The sequence below is a fragment of the Lacerta agilis genome, chromosome 8 (genome assembly GCF_009819535.1).
Source record: "Lacerta agilis isolate rLacAgi1 chromosome 8, rLacAgi1.pri, whole genome shotgun sequence".
Taxonomy (NCBI): domain Eukaryota; kingdom Metazoa; phylum Chordata; class Lepidosauria; order Squamata; family Lacertidae; genus Lacerta; species Lacerta agilis.
The window spans coordinates 56,813,301-56,833,746 of record NC_046319.1 but is presented as its reverse complement, the minus strand read 5'-3'; the positions used below and the strand labels follow the sequence as shown (position 1 = coordinate 56,833,746).

Here is a 20,446-nt window from a genome sequence, read left to right as displayed (position 1 = left end):
CCTTCCTCCACCACTGCTGTGGACTTGGCGGTTAAAGTGTCAAGCGGAGTTGTAAATTGATTCGGATCCTTTCCCCCCCTCTCTTTATAGTAAGTGGTTAATGAGTGATAGCCAACTAAGTCAGCGTATACCCATTGATTCCAGTGGATCTGCTTCAAGCACCTCTAACACTGAGGGAGGGAGGGATATCTATACCGTCCTTTACCAAACAGTCATAGGGCAGTTTAAAAATTTAGAGACCTATTATTTTCAGCAGCTCAAATAACTGTCCAAATCCCTGTGTCTGGGATTTGGTGACTTTGGGTTTGGGGTGGTTCCCCCAAATCCTCCAACTTCTTAACCACTTAATAGCTTCATTACAGTGTAGAATATGTTTGTTGGATCATTCTCTCCACTAGAGAGCAAAGAGCCGGCAACTCTTTCTTTCTTTCTTTCTTTCTTTCTTTCTTTCTTTCTTTCTTTCTTTCTTTCCTTCTTTCCTTCTTTCCTTCTTTCCTTCTTTCCTTCTTTCTTTGCATCCCGCAGCTTTTGCATGTAAGTATCCAAACCAGGAGCCTTGTTCCTTTCAGTGGGTTTAGCTTTCCAAGCCCCCTAAGTATCTTGGCTGCTGACCTCCTTTGTCTTCAGTTCCTGAAGCCTGCCAGGAGCCGGAGGAGCAGAATGCCTCATTAAGCTTGACGTGTGTGCACAAGAGAGAGGGAAGAGAGCACAAGCATGCAAGGATGTGCATGCATGTGCAAGTTGAGCAGGAAAGAGTAGCAGCAAGGGAATGGCAAAGAAGGGTATGGGAATGCTTAATGAATATTCCCACTGCAGCTGGACTTTGAACAGTCACTGATTATAATTAAATCACTCTTTTTCCTTGGCAAGTTAACCATTTCTGAAATTGGCTCAGACAATACTGCTGTCTTACATGGCGACTTGTTCAAGGGATTCTAGACAAATGGGAGTGCCAAACAAGGAAGGGCACCTCAAAGTACCTCAGTGAAGGTGGTCTAGCCTGTCATGAGAAGTAAAACTTTACCTTGCATACTCCGTGGGTCTTGAAGTGGGCACTCTGGCAAAAAGAGCCATACTCGGGTCTCTCCAGCTTATGCTACAGAATTGGTTACATAAAAAATACAATCAATAAGATACAATAATAATTATTAACAATAATAATTTATTTAAACCCCACCGAACTGGCTGGGTTTCCCCAGCCACTCTAGGCGGCTCCAAACCGAATGTTAAAAACACAATACAGCGTTAAGCATTAAAAACTTCCCTAAACAGGGCTGCCTTCAGATGTCTTTTAAAAGTAAAATAGTTGCTTATTTCCTTGACATCTGATGGGAGGGCATTCTACAGCAGTGTTTTTCAACCTTTTTTGGGCAAAGGCACACTTGTTTCATGAAAAAAATCACGAGGCACACCACCATTAGAAAATGTTAAAAAAATTTAACTCTGTGCCTATATTGACTATATATAAAGTAATTTTCCCACGGCACACCAGGCAACATCTCGCGGCACACTAGTGTGCCGTGGAACAGTGGTTGAAAAACACTGTTCTACAGGGCAGGCGCCACTACCGAAAAGGCCCTCTGCCTGGTTCCCTGTAACCTCACTTCTCACAGTGAGGGAACTGCCAGAAGACCCTTGGTGCTGGACCTCAGTGTCCGAGCTGAACGATGGGGGTGGAGATGCTCCTTCAGGTATACAGGACACCTATGCTCTTTTATATCTTGCCGTAGCTCTGTTCATATGGTGTACACATAAGGAAGCATGGGAATTAAGATCAACATTTTTGTTTGATCCACCATGATAATTACCATGGTATCCCCCCCCCAAATGTAGATATATTTGTTAAGCCACAGCAATATTTGTGCTTTATTTATGTTCTTTGCCTGCGTTGATGCTGCAGAATGCTTTCCCCCCCCCCCCAGTTTCTTCTCTCTCTCTTCTCTTATACTTTTAAAACTTCAATAAAAATACTATGAAAAACAATAATAAAATGCATTGGATGAGTAAAACTCTTTAATGGCTGCCCCTCTGCACTGTGAGTTGTTCTTTACTCCCCTAGTTCATCCTCTGCATCCTCAGGAGCGGGAATAGGTTCACTCTGTGAGCTGGAAATCCCCTGAGAGGTGAGGTGGTAGACAACCTAATATTTCCGGATAGCACAATTGGTAGCACTCTTGATAGCTACTGGGATAAGCGTGGCTAAAGATAGCAAATAGGGTGGACACTCCTGAGCAACCTCAACACCTCAATTAAGTTGTCATCTCAAATGGACAGATCCCTTCAGAGATTAAAGGGGTGGCACTCTGATCCACGGTGTCTGTTTCCTAGCACAAACTGTCTTCAGTTACCTTCCTGTAGAGCAAAAAATTGGTGCCTGACCTATAATGCTGACAAGCCCAAATGAGCTGTTTGTGGCAGTGATGTCATTTGAGGTTGTCATTACTTCGTTCAGCCTACAGATTTGCCTGGTTCAGAATTGTCAGATGAATCGGGCCCCAGATATTTGTTGGACAACTTTCTCCTGTCTCAATCCACCTGCCCACTGAGATGGTCTTCTGAAACTTCTTTTTTTCTGGGTGCCCCCACCTTCTGAGGTGTGGTAGGGGGTGACCCGGGAGGCAGCCTTTTCTGTGGTGGCTCCTTGTCTTTGGAATGCCCTCCCTAAGGAGGCCTGTCTAGATACCTCATTACTTGGCAAAACTTGCTGGGCAAAACTTTCCTGTGCCCCCAAGCTTTTAAAAATTGCTAATTTAAGCCTTTTAAATCTTAGATCAGTTTCATTCTACCACAGCTGTTGCTGTCCTAGTTTGTTGCTTTAAAATTTCTGTGTTAATTTGCTGTTTTTTTATATTTGTTACTTCTTGCTACTTTTTAAAGCCTCCTTGGGAACACAAACATGTGTTAAAGGTGTGGTGTATAAATCTATATGTATGTAAGTAAGCAAAGCTGGATTGAGTTTTGTGAACCCTCCCTCTTAAAAAAAATGTTATGTGTGCTCTGCATTTCGTGCATACATGCAAGCTCTTTGACCTTAGTCCCTCACTCCTGATGAAACTCTGACTGACTGCAGTTGTGCAGGGTTTGGAAGGAGAAACATTGAGTTTCCAAAGGCCTCTCACCATGGCTGGGTGTTATGGTTGTGACCATACAGCTGGTGAAACCAACTACAGTTCCCAGGGTGCAATGCAGCATTGTGCAACGTCAACATGTATGCACCCACACTTTGGAACTCCCTGTGTATTGACACCAAGCAGGTGCCTTCAATGAACTCTTTTCAGAGGCTGCAAAAATATGTTTGTTTAGGCAAGTGGCTTGCCTCAAGCCTTACTCAGACAGGTGGAATATTGACCCAGGTTTTCATGTACTATTAATTTTAATCCTAGTTTGAATGTTTTAAATAGTTGTTTTTAACTGTGGTGGGTTTGGTTTTTTTACTGGTAATTTTATTGCTTTATTCTTCTTGTAAATTGCTGTGAGATTTTATTACAATCCAGCAGTATATAAATCTTGTGAAATACGTACATACATAAATCCATATAGTCAGCTCAAGGAGAAGCTCAGAACTCCTGTTCTGATTGCTTGCTTTAAGCTGATTCTGACTGAAGTGCTGGGAACTTTACCCAGTGTTAATGTGCAAGTGTTTCAGTAATCAATTTCATCCCCCCCCCCACAATAAAGTCAGGTTCTGATGAGCTGAATGAGTTGGGTATATACTAAACATAGTTGCACACATTTGTTTTCTCCCCCCATTAATCATTGAGATCCCACCCCCATCCACTGCTCGAGCTTCTGTGGGATGACAGAAAATGTCCACCCACACTAAAGGAAATTTGGCAAAAATTTAATGATTGCAGCATATTAGTCACAGTGTGAAAGACACATAATGTTCAATAATCTCTCTTTTCTAGCTTCCTGCCTTTGGCAAAATGGGGGCTTACATGAGGCAAATGAGGGACACATCTTATTGCTAAAGACCTGCTGGAATGTGGAAATAAGCAAACCAGCCCTTCCCCCTACAGGCAAATATCCAATAGGTTTAGAAGGGAATTTCAAAACAGGCAGTTCTAGAAATGTATTCCGAAGCAAGCCCTCTGAGGAGATGAATGTAAAAGATGATGAAGTTGGATGTTATAACTATAAAAGCATGTGTGAATATACCGGAAAGGAAGGGAGGAGGCTTATTCTTAGTGGTAACCGAAGGTAGAACAAGAAGCCAATTTTATAGCTGCCGGGATGATTATTAGACGATAGAGTAAGCTGCCAAAAGGCCAGCTTTAATCACCATCACCAGAAACATTCAAAGGCTTAAACATAGGAAGAAAATGAGAATAACTTCCCATTCTTTCTGGTTTGGTGTGAGCAGGAAGGTAAAAGTAAAGGTACCCCTGACCATTAGGTCCAGTAACGGATGACTCTGGGGTTGTGCGTTCATCTCGCGCTATAGGCCGAGGGAGCCAGCGTTTGTCCGCAGACAGCTTCCGGGTCATGTGGCTAGCATGACTAAGCCGCTTCTGGCAAACCAGAGCAGTGCACAGAAATGCCATTTACCTTCCTGCTGGAGCGGTACCTATTTATCTACTTGGATTTGATGTGCTTTTGAACTGCTAGGTGGGCAGGAGCTGGGACCAAACAACGGGAGCTCACCCCGTTGCGAGGATTCAAACTGCTGACCTTCCAACTGGCAAGCCTAATGCTCTTGTGGTTTAGACCACAGCGCCACCTGTGTCCCTTCCGAGCAGGAAGGGCATGTGTACAAATAGTCAGCTATTAGATTAACCTGAGGAGATGGCTAGGAGAAAACACAGCTGTGGCATTTTGGGTCAGGGAAGGAGTGGATCTTCTTGGCTATTTCTGAAATGTTTCTCCTTCTTACACCAGGGCAAGGGAAATTTTTTCAGGCTGAGGGTTGCATTCCTGCAAGAGCAGTCTTCCAGGGATTGTATGCCAGTGGTGGGCAGGGCCATAGATAGGCAAGAAGTGACCAGAATGTCAGCCTTGCTTTTGTACAGCATATTACATGCAGAAGGAACTAAAAAAAGAGGCTTAAGTGCGCACCCCCCAATAAACAAACAAACCCAGAAGCATTCCTGTTAGCAGTAGTAGGTCAGGAAATACCAACGAAAATTCAAAACTTATTTCTATATGCAACAGAAGCTGCAAGAATACTATACGCAGAAATGTGGAAAGAGAAGGATAGTCCAACAAAAGATCAATGGCTGCATAAACTAATAGGATATGTCGAACTAGGAAGTATGACAGCCAAAGTAAGAAATATAGATGGAAGGACAGTAATAAGTGAGTGGGAACAACTTGAAGGGTATCTAAAATGAAGCGGTATTAAGATAAATCTGCAAGTAGGGTTGACCCTATGAACAGTAGATAAAACAAATGATTATGAATGGAAGGAGAAAACAATAGACAATAAGGGGAGATGTGGCATGCCAACAGAATGTACAATAGGATGTCAAGGAAAGATAGGTTGGGAAGTATATATATACACACATACATATATACATACGTATATATATATGATAGGATGAAAAACAAAAGTATGTATAATGTATATGGAAAATGCAACAACAACAACAACAACAACAATATTGTACATGCAAAAGTCAGAGATTTCTACAAACACACATACCCTCAGGCAAGCAAGGGGCAACATCACATTTCAAGGATACATACCAGCCAGGTAGTAGTAGTAGTAAAATCCCCCCCAGGAGGATGCAAAGCTGGGCTAGTGACCTAGGAAGAGTTCTTAGAGCCAGACAGAGAAGTCTGGGGCTTCCCAATACAGTTTGGCACCTTCATTTCATGCCAGTTGATGGATCCTGAGACTACCCATCCATGCACAAAAATTCCTAGTCCTCCTTAATAAGACCTCATTTGAAAAGTGTGGCAGCTTATGTGGTAACTGTTCAGACATGGAATGGGGTCTGTATACCGGTAGGGAGCTTCCTAGGGCAGGGCTCTCGATGAGCTATTCCCACCCATGTCATCCCTATTCCCATTTCACTACCATCATCCCTTCCAAGAAAACAAAACATTTTTTCCCCTACAACTGGAATGCAGTTAAGGAAATATCTGTATGGCTAAAGTACATTACTTATATTGCAGTTCGCTTTATGCTGCAAAAAAAAAAATGTAGGCTTGCTGAATTCCAGGCTTTGGTTAAAAAAAAAAAGCACCTAACTTGAATGCAGAAAGGTTTGATCCCCGGTTTGATCCCCCACATCTCCAGATGGGGCTGGGAAAGGCCCCTTCATGAAATCCTGGGGAGTCACCGCAGCCCATCACTGTAGTAGACAACTAGATAAACAAGTGATCTGACTATTTGTTCCAATTCAGTGTTAAAGAACGGTTTTTCCTGGGGTAAGTGGTGGGGACAGAGAATCCACAGACCTGTATCTAAAAAGTGCAGGGAGGGAGAGGGTAAGTGTGGATGAGCCCTTAGGATAAGGCAGCTTCCTGTGTTACATCCTCAGCTAGTCATAAAGGATACACAAAGTTAATTTACCGGTACATTGAATCAGACAATTGGTCTGTCTGGCCTTGAGTGATCTACTTTGGCAATCCAGTAGCCCAGAAATCCAGAAATTGAACCCAGGCTCTTGTGAATGCAAACATATGCAAACCACTATGCTGTTGCCATCCCTCCTGTGTCATGGAAACATGCAGAAAAGGATGTGTTTTTCTGATATGGTGCTAGAAAATGCTAATGCAGGACATACCTTAGGCTCCTTCAGGCATTTGCCTGGATATAGATGTGCTCAAATAGAATATGGGAGCAGGGGTGCACAGGCGGGCCCCACCCACAGTGTCCTTGTTCACAACACCCCATCCCCAACCACCTCATCTTGCATGGGGCATCTTTTGAATGCCAGCATGAGGAGGGTCAGGGATTGGAACAGGTCAGGGGGCAGGGGTGCGCATGCGGATGTTGGCGGCAGGGCAGGCATCCCTATCCCTTCCCACACTTTGAGTGCTCATAAACACACCTCTTGAACTAAGTGTAAACTAGTTTGTCCCACTGTTGTTTAAAGAGGCAGCTGGTGTTTGCAGATGCTTGCCACATCGAGAAATCCGAGGGAGTGCAAATTGCATCTTTTCTTCTTTAAATTAAAAAAGCATGAATTAAGAACATCACTGTAAATCTTTTGCAATGAAAAAAAAAATGATTGGTTTCTTTGTTTTTGGGGGTTTGCTTTGCTTTGTTTTCAGCCAGCCAGTGTAATGCGAGAGTGGATGGTAATTAAAGCTGACAGCCCCGGCTGATTCTCCTTTTTCAGTGCAAGCCTTTGCATCTTTGATGGGAACTAACTCCCCCAAAGTGGTCGAGATAATGATAAACACTATCTCAGGTCACCTCTAGTAAGAAAGGGCCTTTGTTCCAAAAGATGCCTTTTAAGAACAAGGTGCTGCTGACTTAGAAGTCTTTTGATTTGCAGGTGCTGGGGGAGTTGCTCTGCTGGGTGCTTGCTTGTTCAGTAAAGATACAGTGGTCATCCTCTTGAATTTGTTTCCTCGCAGACAAATAAACCCCTGAAGTTCCGACCACATCTCCTTTCAGACAACTAGAAGTTCTACCTTCGTGAATTAGGTGGCTTCATGTCTCCATCACACAACTATTGTGTGAGACGAAAGACTCCAGGGGCACTGGCATGTATCCAGGGTTTGTTTTCTTGAGGATGAAGATTGACAGAGAATGTGGTGTCTCTTGGATATATTGTTTTATTCACACATATATGCAATCTGAGCATAGGTTGGAGGGACTCTCAGCATTAATACCCCAACAGATCTTGCTTCCCCATTAGGGGTCTAGTGAACTCAAAACCGCAGGTCTTGGGTCTAGCTCAGAGCAGATATGTCTCTGTGTCTCCCCAGTTTGCAGCAGCAGCCTAGTTCTCCAGCCTAGGCCTGTTGTTCTCCAGCCTAGGCTAGGATGATGTACTATCAAGCCAGGTGAGGTGGGCAAATGCTCACCCATTCGTTTCTATGGCAGCAGAGCTCACTTTTTAAGATGCAGGTGATGGGTACTTAGCTGAGGTCATAACCTTGACAGTGGCCTCTTCTAAGCTGCCTTGAGACAGAGTCATAGGCCTGGAAGGGATTCATGGATATCATTCAAACTGAACCCCCCCCCCCAAAAAAAAACCTATAATACTATAAATGCTATAAATGTCCAAATCTACAGAATAGGCTTGAAAATGCCTAGGATTGGTGGGAAGGAGGGAATTCTGCTTCAGATATTGTCATGAATGGTGACTTCTAATAGGAAATTCAGATTAACACAGTCTTCCCCAATCTGGTGTCCTCCAGATGTTTTGGAAGACAACTGCCATCAGCCTCAGCCAGCACATGCTGCAAAAACACCTACAGCAAAAAAACATAAAAAAGGACTTATGGCACCTTAAATATTAACAAATTCATTATGGGGGGAAAAATCTCGTGGATGCATACCAACTTTGTCAGATGCATGAATGCAAAAGCTTAGTTAGCAGATGTATAATGGGGAACATTGTAAGGTGGGAGTTGAATGGCAATGAGATGCCAGAATTACAGTCAGTGATAATTAGATTTCAAATGTATGCTAAATGGGCACACCTTTAATTTTTCATAGTAGAAGACTGGTGTTGAATGCTTAACTACTACACAACATACCCTCTCTTGCACTGAATTTGTGCAACTTATTCAAACTACAAGAAAGAAGATTCCACCTAAACATTAGGAAGAACTTCCTGACAGTGAGAGCTGTTCGGCAGTGGAATTTGCTACCAAGGAGTGTGGTGGAGTCTCCTTCTTTGGAGGTCTTTTAGCAGAGGCTTGACAGCCATCTGTCAGGAATGCTTTGATGGTGTTTCCTGCTTGGCAGGGGGTTGGACTGGATGACCCTTGTGGTCTCTTCCAACTCTATGATTCTATGATTCTATGATTGAGGAAACTGGTTATGGGGTGTATTGATTCTATAACACAGTGATAGTTCACGTACACTTGTAAGATTTGTTAAATGGCCAAGGTGTTATATGGAACACAGTTAAGCTACCGTTGTTAAGAGGCAAAGCATAAGAAGCAAATGCCCCACCATATACATACTGAAACGTTTGGGGGTGGGTCATTGCCTGTGCAAATGGCTTGAATGGTTTCTGGACTGCAACCTGAAACCATAATCCCTGAGCAGTGACAGCCCCCCCCCATGCCCTTCAACCACTGGAACTCTGGCTTCATCAATTCCTGTTTGGAAACAAGATGGATCTATTTGGAGAAGTGCTCTTGCTCTTTACTCCTGTGGCTTTTAATCTTGAAGAACAACTTGACCTAATTACTTGTTTTCCTTGCAGAAGTCCAGCCCTGGCGGGAATTTTCTCATCCTGCTGGTAAAATAAAATTGGGAGGTTGGGTGGGGGCTTTGCCCGTGTGCTTTATTAAAGAGAATCGCCTAAAATAACGTGCTTTTAAATTAAGGGCCATCTCTTCACCTCTTGAGATAATTAGACTGGAAGTTCGGAGGGAAAGGTTAAAGGGCAAAAAAAAGTGAATACAGTAATAAATAATGATGTAGAGTTTGTGAAACACTGTCTCTTCTGCTTACTGAAAGATCGGTACCCTCTCTTTCCCTCTCTCTTCTGTAGATGAATTGCTCAATGATGTGGTTTTCATATTTAATAAGCTTTGCAGCCATCAGGTGGGATAGCCATTGCAGGCGTTCCTGACCAAAACAAGTTTGTTCTTAGAAACATGAAATGTATTCCCCTTTCCCCGGTTTTTTTGTTTTGTTTTGTTTTGTTATGATTGTTGTAGAACTATTTGAGATGTATGCTATACTGTGCATACATCTCAAATCTAATGTGCAACTGATAAAATAAAAACTCCCTGAAGAAAGAAACCTGACATGAACACAGTAAAATATTGAGTCTAATGTAATACTGTGTGTATTTTTCTTTTTTCTTTTAAGAAAAAAAGGGGGGAGTCTATATTATTATTATTATTATTATTATTATTATTATTATTATTATTATTAGTTGTTGTTGTTGTTGTTGTTGTTGTTGTTGTTGTTGTTGTTGTTTTACCCTGTCACCTGCGACCCACTTCTTCTCTCTTCCCTTTTTTTATCCTCAGGAGACCTCTGTGAGGTAACTTAGGTTGAGAGACTGGCCCAAGTCTAAAGAGACTTTAGACCAGCCCATGGTCAACAGAAATATCTTGGAGTCTCTAAATTGTTGGAGCATCATGAATTGGCCACTGAATTAGAGCTACACTGAAAATTACTCTTTTTTTCCCCATCCATCTGGTGGATGGGAATTAAAAAAAAAAAAAAAAAAAAAAACATCCTGAGGGACGGTGAAGGGGTGTGTGTGTGTGTGTATTTCTCCAATGTGTAGGAAAGGGTTAGAGCTTTTGTTGCTGAAATCTATGAAGCAGCCAAGTGCTTTCCAGTCCCCTCCCCATCCCATTTAACATAAAACCCCATATTGCTCATAACAGCAGAAAGCTAAATTGACAGCTTTCTGCTTGCATCACTTATTGGAACACCTTTGGAGCCATGTAACATCATGTCTCCCTTGTGTTACTCGAAGGCATCCTGGAAAATCTTACTGAAGAATTGCCTCCTGAACATTTAGGAGCCTACCCACAATGTTTGCATGGAGAGAATATTTTTGAGCCCCTGGGGCTGAGGATTTTGGGTCAGCATTACACTGAACATATCTGGATAGCAAATGGGGAAGTGGTTGGAGTTTCCTCCTCTCTCCCAGGTTATTCCTCTTCCCGCGGAACATCACACCCTTGTTTTGGGAGTGGGGGTAAGATGCACTGGCCTTATTTGGAAACAAGAACAATCTAATTACATCTTCAACTTCCTAAAGATTTCAATATGCTAATTGGATATTCTCATGGGTTTGGATGACTAGCCGCCTATTAAGATTAAAGTAAAAAATAAATAATCATTACTCACTAGTGGAAGTTCAATAGCCATTCTGAATTAAGGCCTCTCTGGGGGTGCAGGGTTAGAGAGAAAGAAATAAGCTGTTTAGATCATCCTTCCCCAACCTGGTACTTACCAGCTATTGTGGGCAACAAACCCTGAGTTCAGGAGTTGTGGTCCAAAACATCTGGAAGGCACCAGGTTAGGTCAGGCAAGCACATAGCTTAAGGCAAAACACAAGGACCAAGTGCATTTAAGCTGGTAAGCCACTGAGTTTTAACTTTTATTGGGCTGAGGAAGTAATTTGGCCAATGAACAACAAACAAGCCTAGAAATTGCCTGGAATTTTGATGAAATATTTTTGGTCGCTGTGTGTGGAGATTTTAGCATGAACCACAAAGATTTGAGACTAATATTTAAACCCATGACAGGTGATTACAGAGGTAAAGCATACCATATATATAATTGTAGCAATTAAAGGTAAAGGTAAGGTAAAGGACCTCTGGACAGCTAAGTCCAGTCAAAGGTGACTATGGGGTTGCAGCACTCATCTCGCTTCAGGCCGAGGGAGCCAGGGTTTGTCCCAAGACAGCTTTCTGGGTCATGTGGCCAGCATGACTAAACTGCTTCTGTGGGTAACGTTCATAGTAAATAATTATATAAAGTCTGTATATATCATAGGAGCCAACTCCTAGGACCCATGGGGGCTTTGGCCCCCATAATAAAATATGGCATTGCCATTCAAATTGTATGCGTGCACCATGTCATGTGTTAGATTACTTGGGTCCCCGCAATATTTCATTCAAGTTGGCACCCCTGGTATATATTAATACTTCTTCATGCAAAGTAGACCCAGATCTTTTCAGTCTGCCTGAAGCTTGGCAGGGTTATGTGGGGTGGGTGACAAGATGTCATCATATTGGGTGTCAACCTTCCTTGTTATCTTTGATTGACAGTGATTGGGAGATGCACAGACTGATGACATGTTGTCATTTATAGTATTAATAGGGCACATTAGCTGAGCATTTAACCCATCATAGGATGGTTATATGGTTTCCATTTTTATGCTTTATAAATAACATTAATGAACTGCATAAGACCCCAGTAACGTATGCCCCATGAGGCAATGCTACCTAATCATATGCGACTCTTACTTCCCTTTGCAAGATCTATTTTATATTGACGTCTGCAAAAGTGTACTAAACCTTCTGTTCATCTTATTCCAATTGCAGTATGTGCTCCACACAGCCATTTTTATTTGTTACTTTAAAATTGTTTTGTCAGTATATTGTTATTTCTGAAAACTAAACAAACCCATCTTTTTTAAAAAAAATAAAATAAATACAGGTCACATTGTGAGGAAGCGAGGGCAAAGGGCCATGGAGTGGTGGTTTCTCCACGTGTTTTGCAGTGCCCAGTTCCTTCCTGAGGGTGGGAGCACTTGCCTCCTGTTGCATTGGAAACTTGTATTATGTTAAGCGGCAAAAGAGACTTTTCTCCCCAAAGTACGCCCTTGAGCTAAGCAGCTACTTGAGTTCTGTGTGTCTTTACCTATAATTAAATAGCCCATTATGTTAGGCATTAAAGCTTCATCACCATTCTTTTTAGCCCTATGGAGATCACGGTCTTCTGTTGTAAAAATTAACAGCTATCAGTCAATGGACTCATTTAAGATATGTATCTCATAGTGATCTTCTTGCTCATTGTATTCAAGTCGTGTCCTCCATTGCCTCTTTCTCCACACAGCAATTGATTCTTTCTTAGCTGTGGCTGGGATGGCCATTAGGGCTCTATGCTGCACCCAGCCTCTCTAAACTGGAATCAGTAGAATCACAACTGAGTTGAACATACTTGAATGAAAGGATGGGTGTTCAATCAGCTGCTGAGCAAACTATTCAGGAAGGAGAAGCTTCTGGTAGGACTTCAGCTGCCTAGGGAGGCCTACATAAGGATGTGTGAATTCCCAAGAAATTTCCCTTCTCTCATCTAACTGCTCTAACTTCCTCAGGGCTTCCCCACCAAGCAGACACAACACTATGGGGAATAAACCAGAACATAAATTTCAGATAGGTGTGGGTAAATGCACCAACACACACACACACACACACTAAAGAGGCATTGAAGAAGATTGAGCAACTAGATAAAGACGTGAGAAGTTATGCAATTTCTAGTCACACAACAAAGTTTTCAGGCTTCAATTCCCGACATGCATAGTTTTCAGATCAATAGCAGACAGCCACTGCCACAAACATTCCTTTGCATCATGTATTAATTTATCCCCCTGGGGCTTTGCGTTGGGTTCTGAGATCAGCACAGATGCATCATCTGCCAGAGATTGCCTTCTAAGCAATTAGTCTAATTAAAAGGCAAAGTGTTTCTTTTACTAGTTTTATATCTCCCCTACCCAAGCCAGAAGCCCCATCCACACAGAATAGCTGTTTCTGGGGACATAATGATTTAAAGGCTCTTTGTGTCATTCTTAAGGGAGGATCAGTGAAGTCTTGCATTGCGACAGAAAGGTGGCATTACCCTGTTTGAACATATGAAGCTGCCTTCAGCAGAATAAGACCATTAGTCTATCTCAACCAATACCTGCCTAGCTCAGATAATCTACACCATGGTAGATTTTATTTTCATGAATGAGCTGTACTTTGGGCTCCTCTTTCCATTCTCCATGTGTGAGGAGAGAAGAGTAAAATCACCCATTTGCACTTCCCACTAAACTAATTTCAATTTATGTATGCAGGTGGGGAACTGCGGTTTATGAGTTTAAAATGTGGGGAAAGGGCAGACCGTGGGTACCAAAACAGACCCAGGTAAAAGGTGGCAGTGTGTTCCCGCCAGGGGTGGAGGAAGGGGGTGCTGTGGGGGTGGGCCGCCCTGGGTATCACCACCAAAGGGGGGTGACAAAATGCTGGGCGGCAGTCACTGTGGGGCCTGCAGCATGCCCATCTTTCCTGGGAGTGACACGGTGGCTTGGGTGCCCGCAGGCTCCGTGCTGCCCTAAACAGTCTACCTGCCACCTCCCCCTCAGCTGTAGGGCGGCTGAGTGGAAGGAGGCAGGCAGACTCCTCGGAGGCCCCGCAGAGTGTCCTGTCCTGGCTCACCCCACCCCACGGATGGCTGCCCCTGCCCCTGTGGGCATATGGCTCCACCCACAGGTGCAGGGCACACATGCAGCCCCAGACACCCAATCAGCTTGCTCTGCCACTGGTTCCTGCATACTGGGGAACCTCTGCAACATGCAGGGAATTGCTGAGGTTTTTAAAGGACCTCCCTCTCCCAATCTTTCACCTACCACTCGCTGGTGGTGAGAGGGGATTGGAAGGCTGTTCATGTGCCATCCAAAGTGGCAGGAGAGTGCAGGTGCCATCTCTCAGTTCTTCACTTATGTTATTTCATTAGCCCAGAGGTGGGGAATCTTTTTCAGCCCAGGGATTCATTCCCCTCTGGGTATCCTTCTTCATGCCGTTGTTGGGCAGGGTCAGAGCAAGGAATGCACATTTTGCCTTTGAACAATAGGCTAGTCTATATGCGCACCTACCATTGTATCCTCCATCCAGTCAATTAAGAGGCATTGTCAGAATCCAAGGAAACATTCCTGCTTGGCAAAAACACTCAAGGAGGGTGCAGAGCAAGACCGTTGGGGGGCATGGCCTGGAGAAAGAGTGTGTGTTGTGGGAGAGTCCTAAGCACCAGTTAGAGTAGCTTAGAGGACTGCATTTGTCCCCTGAGTCTGAGGTTCTTCATGTCTGCACTTGCTCTATCCACACATTACCTCAGCCTTTCTCAAGCTTGGGTCTGTAGATGTTGCAGAACAACAACTCCCATCATCCATAGGCAGCAGGGCAGCAGGCAGGGGTGATGGGAGTGGTAGTCTAACAACATATGGGAACCAAAGTTAAACCTACACAGCTGGTGCCACCCATCTGACCATATATTCAGCAAATATATGGAGGGGGAGTTAGCTGGACTGGGGTAGACTTCTTCACTCAGTTAGGAAACCTGAATTATTAGAGCTCCGGGTAACCTATGCAAGCTTCTGAACCTCTGAACACATGGGTATGGTGGGGTGGGTGAGGTGGGGGCAGTGCCAGGATGCATGGTACACCTTCCCATCCATATGTTACTTCTTTATGCAGAGGGTTAACTGCTGAATTGGTCTATTATCTCAGACGCATCCTCAGTAGATTATTCTGGTGATTGCACTTGGTTGCATATTGATTTGGTGATTTGTTCTTACAATGAGAGCTGAAAACCACAGTCTCTTCAAGGGCAGAATATGTGGGGTTTCTTGTCATTGCCTTCTTCTTTTTTGCGCTGTTCTTGAAACACGGAATTGGTCTTAGAATGCCAATAGCATATAACTAATGTGACACTGTCTCTAATAAAATGTCTGAAATGGACTTTGGTTAAAAGTAATTGGATTCTGTAATAGCTCTTATCGCATTAATGTTGTTTGCACTGTTCTGGTTAAGGCCATTAATTTTGCTCTCATATACCCCAATTTTCAAGGGTGCTTGTGACTATTAGGTAAACATTTGTTTCCGACAGAATCCGTGATGGCTTGGCCAAGAGTTCCCTCATTATTATTAATTCCCTATCCCCCTCCAAGAAAAAAAAAATCCATTGCAATTCTTCCCCCCCCCCTCCTTTTGTTAAAAAAGTGAAAATATAGTATTGAATAAGTGAATAGAGAGTTGTGTGGTTTCCTGTTTAATTGGATCATCAATAGGATGTTTAATGCTGTATGGAAATACCAGTGCCATTTTAGTGCTCCCAAAGTGAGACATGGAGAATGTTTCTCTGTGTTTTTTCATGGCCTATCTCAATATGTTTTGGTTTTTTCTTCTTTTTCTTGTTGACTTCAGCCACATTCACACCATATAGTTTGAGTACTACAATGCCACAGTGACGAGAGATTACTTCCCACAAATAATTATGGGGTCCATGATTTAATGATGAACGTCTTTTCACAAGGAACTATGGGAATTGCAGATCTGTGAGGGGGATAGGGGGTCTCCTAACAACTCTCAGCACTCTTAACAAACTACAACTCTCAGAGCTCTTTGATATGAATATATGGTGTGAATCTGGTCTTAGTGAAGAGGAACCTTAATTGCTCAAAATATCTGCCTTTAAGAGCAGTTATACAATTGAGCAATATTTTCCTGCATTCATAACTCGATTCTGGCTCTGCCTCTGCTAAACATATAAAGAACTTTATTTTATTTTATTTATTTATTTTTTAAAATTGTATGAACTCCTGACTAGTAGATGGAATCATTCCCTGCATGTTGATATCATGATGATTTTACAACACATCCTTCCTCCCCAAAGGAGTCAAGGACAGCTCCTGATAATAAAATGTCGTAGAAACAATTTAATACATCACAACAACGTAATACACATATTAGTTAAAACCAGGTATGTACTATATAAATGATGAGGTGTGAGGAGGAAGATCGGTGGCGTATTTTTCCTTTTACTGATTCTTCTATATGTTTTAAAAAGTGGCTTGTCCTTTTGTTCTCTCTGCATTTGCACACTTCTTGAGAAGGTTCCCAAGATGGAGGAGCTGTCTTTAATCCATGTTTGGATGCCACTGGGTGCCATTTTGAATCAGGATGGCAGACGAAATCATTCCAAACAGCACTGATAAGAATAGCTCTGAAGGTGTTGTCAACCAATTAGGTGTGACAGTTCCCGAGACTGAAGCTGTATGAAAGGATACATTCACATGCTATATTGAATCAAGATGGCAGAACAAAACGTTCCAACTTTTTTGTTTTATTAATATAATTCTTGAGCAATGCTGAATCATTCTGCTACTGCAGTATATTTTGCCCCTCTCCCTTGAAATTCTCTGAAATGGGCTGGGAAGCTTGGAAAGGCTAGCATTTTCACTAGTTACAGAGATTTAGCCCCTGGTGACCCTCTATGATGTATTTATTTTAACTTCCTTTTCTTCATTGGGGTGGAGAGAGATCATCTGAAAGCAAGGAAATAGCCACACAAATCCACTGACTTTGGGTGTGGGTGGTATTTGAAAGACACTATTACGACAGGTACTTCCTCTACATTGTCACAGAATACTTAAAAAAAAAAAAGTAATAATCCACACAATTTTGACCTTTGCTGTCTTTGTTTTGTCTTCCTTTTTTCAGGTTTACGGGAACAAACCTTCCTGCCCCTGTAATCAGCAGCAAAAACTGGCTTCGTATGCACTTTATGTCAGATGGCAACCACAGGCAGAAGGGCTTCAGTGCTCAGTATCAAGGTATTGGCAGTCTCCTGATTTATTCTGCCCAGTCCCCTGCTCCTCCTGGATGACCAATGAACAGTGGGAATTCCTAAAAACCAGCTTGAGAATTGGAGTATGCATTATTTGCTGCAGCTTTAAGTTTATCTTGTTCATTTTTTCCATCCTGTTTAAATACACTTTTAATCAGAATGCAGGTATCTAAACATATTGCTTTTTTATTTTAGTTTTTGCTGCTTTTTGAGGTGAGAACTTTGTCAGAATATTCAGGAAACGTGCAAGCTGGCAGGCAGCCAAATCTAATTCATATGTTAGTCTGGAAGGGGAGGATTAAGTCAGCTCTTATTGATATTCACCAATATTGGAATCCCTCGAGCACCTAGTGGGCCTTTGCTTGCTCATAACCACCTCAGAGGGCTGCATTCAAAAGCAGATCCTGTGGCATTCCTTGGATTTATCCATTTCTGTCCTCACCCTGCTGATCAACTCCTTGCAATGCTTTTGAAACCGGAGACAAAATTATAGCTTAACAAAGAGCTACAAATATTGTATTGAAATATTCTTTTCCACACTGCCATGGCTAGCGATGGGAACTGCTGTCCACAAATAGGGCAAGGCTGGTGACTGTTGCACGGCCTGCAGACCTCAGATTTGTCTGGCATTTGCCAGGAAGGAAAGTCATGCCAATGTGACCATAGCTCAGTGACAGAGCTGCCTCTTTGCATGCAGATGGTCCAAAGTTCAACTCCTGGCATCTCCAGTTAAAAGTATCAGCTGGCATATGATGTAAATCCTTTGCCAGAGACACTGAAGGGTGGCTGTGAGTCAAAACAGACAATACTGGGGTTGATTGACAAATAGCGTGAAACAGCTTCCCATTTTCTTAACATCAGAATTTTTGGGAGAAGGTGGATTGTGTCTACAACTCAGTAGTGTAGGTTTTCTGGCCCACAGGACTACTTTGGCCTTCCAGGGTCTTAATTTCATTCAGGAGACCATTTCCCCAAATTATACCCATTTTGCTCTATGCATGCCATTGTGTATAGAGCAAATATGCAGCCTCCTACTGAAATCAGGGTTTGTGGGGACTGCAGATTTCAAATTACTCAGGCAAAGGAAAGCACTTCATCTGTGGTGAAGTCAGGTGATTGACAGGTGGGTGCCCCTGTTCACTTGTCAAAATGACCTGCAGGTTTTGTTGGAGGTCAGAATCCAGAGCACCAGCGGGATCCAGTTCCAAACCTCTACCATGGTGTGTGTGATGCATGGTGCTTTCAGAACAAGCCTTCATATGTGTTAATTCAGACTGGGTTCTCCTCCCCTCCCACCACTGTGTTCTGCGGTTAAGAAACTCAGGTTGTGATCTTTATGAATCATCTTTCAGATTTAATACTTAAAGCTGTTTAGTCATAATTTTCAATTGCCCTGAAGCTGATTTTTTAAAAAGAAAAGAAAAGGGAAATCAAAGCCATGATTGCTGCTTTGCTTATTAAAAATACACCTGCCTGAATCATACCTTCTTCATCATCTTCTTCTTCTTTTTGCAAAAATAGTCAAGTAAAGATTAATGTTATAATTTCCTCTCTGATTAAGGAAAATGTCAGGGGCTTCCCCCCCCCCAAAAAAAACCTTAGACATAATAGTCTGAGTGTTTGCATGTTGAGTGCTTTAAAAGATAAGTTTCCAAGAAGCCATTGCTCATATGGAAGAGACTCTAGGGGGTTCAGAACCAATTTCTTGAGTTACTTTTTAGAGACAGGTTTATGTTTAGACAGATGACAGAAGATGCTCGCAAAGGACAGAGAGAGCTAAATTAAACCTTACTATTTCCCTTACCCTTTCTTTTATATTTCTAAGGCTACAGCTGTGGGTGGAAGGTGTATCTTAACCTTTTCCCATCCCTCTATCTATCTACTCAAAACACCACATCCGTCTGCTTTCCTCCCAGCAAGAGAAAGTTGATGGAATTCTCAGTTCCCAGAGTTCCTTTACAATCCGTCAGGGTCTTCTAACGACTTTGAGCACCCTTAACAAACTACAGTTTTCACAATTCTTTGGGGGAAACCATTACTGTGAAATCATAGGTCTTTAAACACATAGTGCAGATGGGACCTAACATTGTTTGCATCGCTTAACATTTGAATACCCTGTATATTCTTCAGTGATGCATTAACCCTAATAGTTTACTTGATGCCTTTTTGTTACTCTGGGAGAAACTCCTTCCTGGTATTTTTTGAAGATGCTGGCAAGGCATGCGCTAAATATGTACAGTCCAATGAAGATTCTATTGCCTGCTGTTTCAAGGGGATCTTAGAAAGGGCGAGAGAGAGTTGAGGCTCAGGAACTGAGTGGCAAAGAAGGAAATAGGGGGTAATTCTATTGATGTGGGTCATTCATCCTGTCGTGATCTGGAGCTTCTGGAGAAAATTATTCAACCTGAACTTAGAGCAATTTACATGGAAAAGTCTGCAAGAATACCAGTCTTGTGTTTCCTTAAAGGCAGAGACATGTTATTATAAGCTTTAAAAGATAAAGTCCATTTTATCAGGTGCATATAATGTAATCCTCAGGGGCGAGGAACTGAAGAAGGCTGTAAACATTGTGGGTGAAATTCTTTTGGGAGATTGAATTGTTCTTCCACTAATTCCTTAGCATTGCTTCCCCCCCCCGGATGTCTGATTTGCCTCCAATGCAAATGGACTGGCCTGTAGAAAAGTCTGTTCTCCTGGCAGGCTGAAGTCCATCTTTTGCTGATCTCTCTTCCCTTTCGTTACCTCTCTAGTCAAGAAGCAAATGGAGATGAAGTCCCGGGGAGTGAAATTGATGCCGAGTAAGGACACGAACCAGAAGACATCTGTGTGTAAGTTTCACCCACCGTTGCACGTTCAGTGAGAACCAGCGCCTTAAGCATTCCATGACTCTACAGCAATCTCCAGAACGTTGCCACTCTTTCTCCCAAGTTTTAATGCTTGTTACCCCCGCCTCCTACCCTGCATTATCGCCTCACCTCCTCCTTCCGGTGCTCTGTTTGCAAGCACCTACTAACTGTCAAGATGCGGCCTGGATGGGTGGGAAGGGGAAAGCCATGTGTGTGCAATCTATAGTGGTAGCAACCATGTGGAGGGCTTTGGGAGACTCGGATATCTCTGCTTTTTGTCACATACTCTATAGCGTCATCAAGATGCAAACACATTTTTTGACAACCCGATGTATTTGTCTAGCATGAATGTAAGAGGAATTGGATCAGCGGTGAGGAAGCAAAC

General features: G+C 42.7%; 1 protein-coding gene across 1 annotated transcript in view; it reads left to right on the top strand.

Annotated features, from left to right (window-relative positions):
* The window catches only part of CSMD2 (CUB and Sushi multiple domains 2), a 512,122-nt gene that overhangs the window by 254,030 nt on the left and 237,646 nt on the right, over positions 1-20,446 (top strand). Inside the window, 2 exon segments of the mRNA XM_033157666.1 lie at positions 17,089-17,201; positions 19,966-20,043. Of these exon segments, the coding sequence (XP_033013557.1) occupies positions 17,089-17,201; positions 19,966-20,043 (191 nt within the window).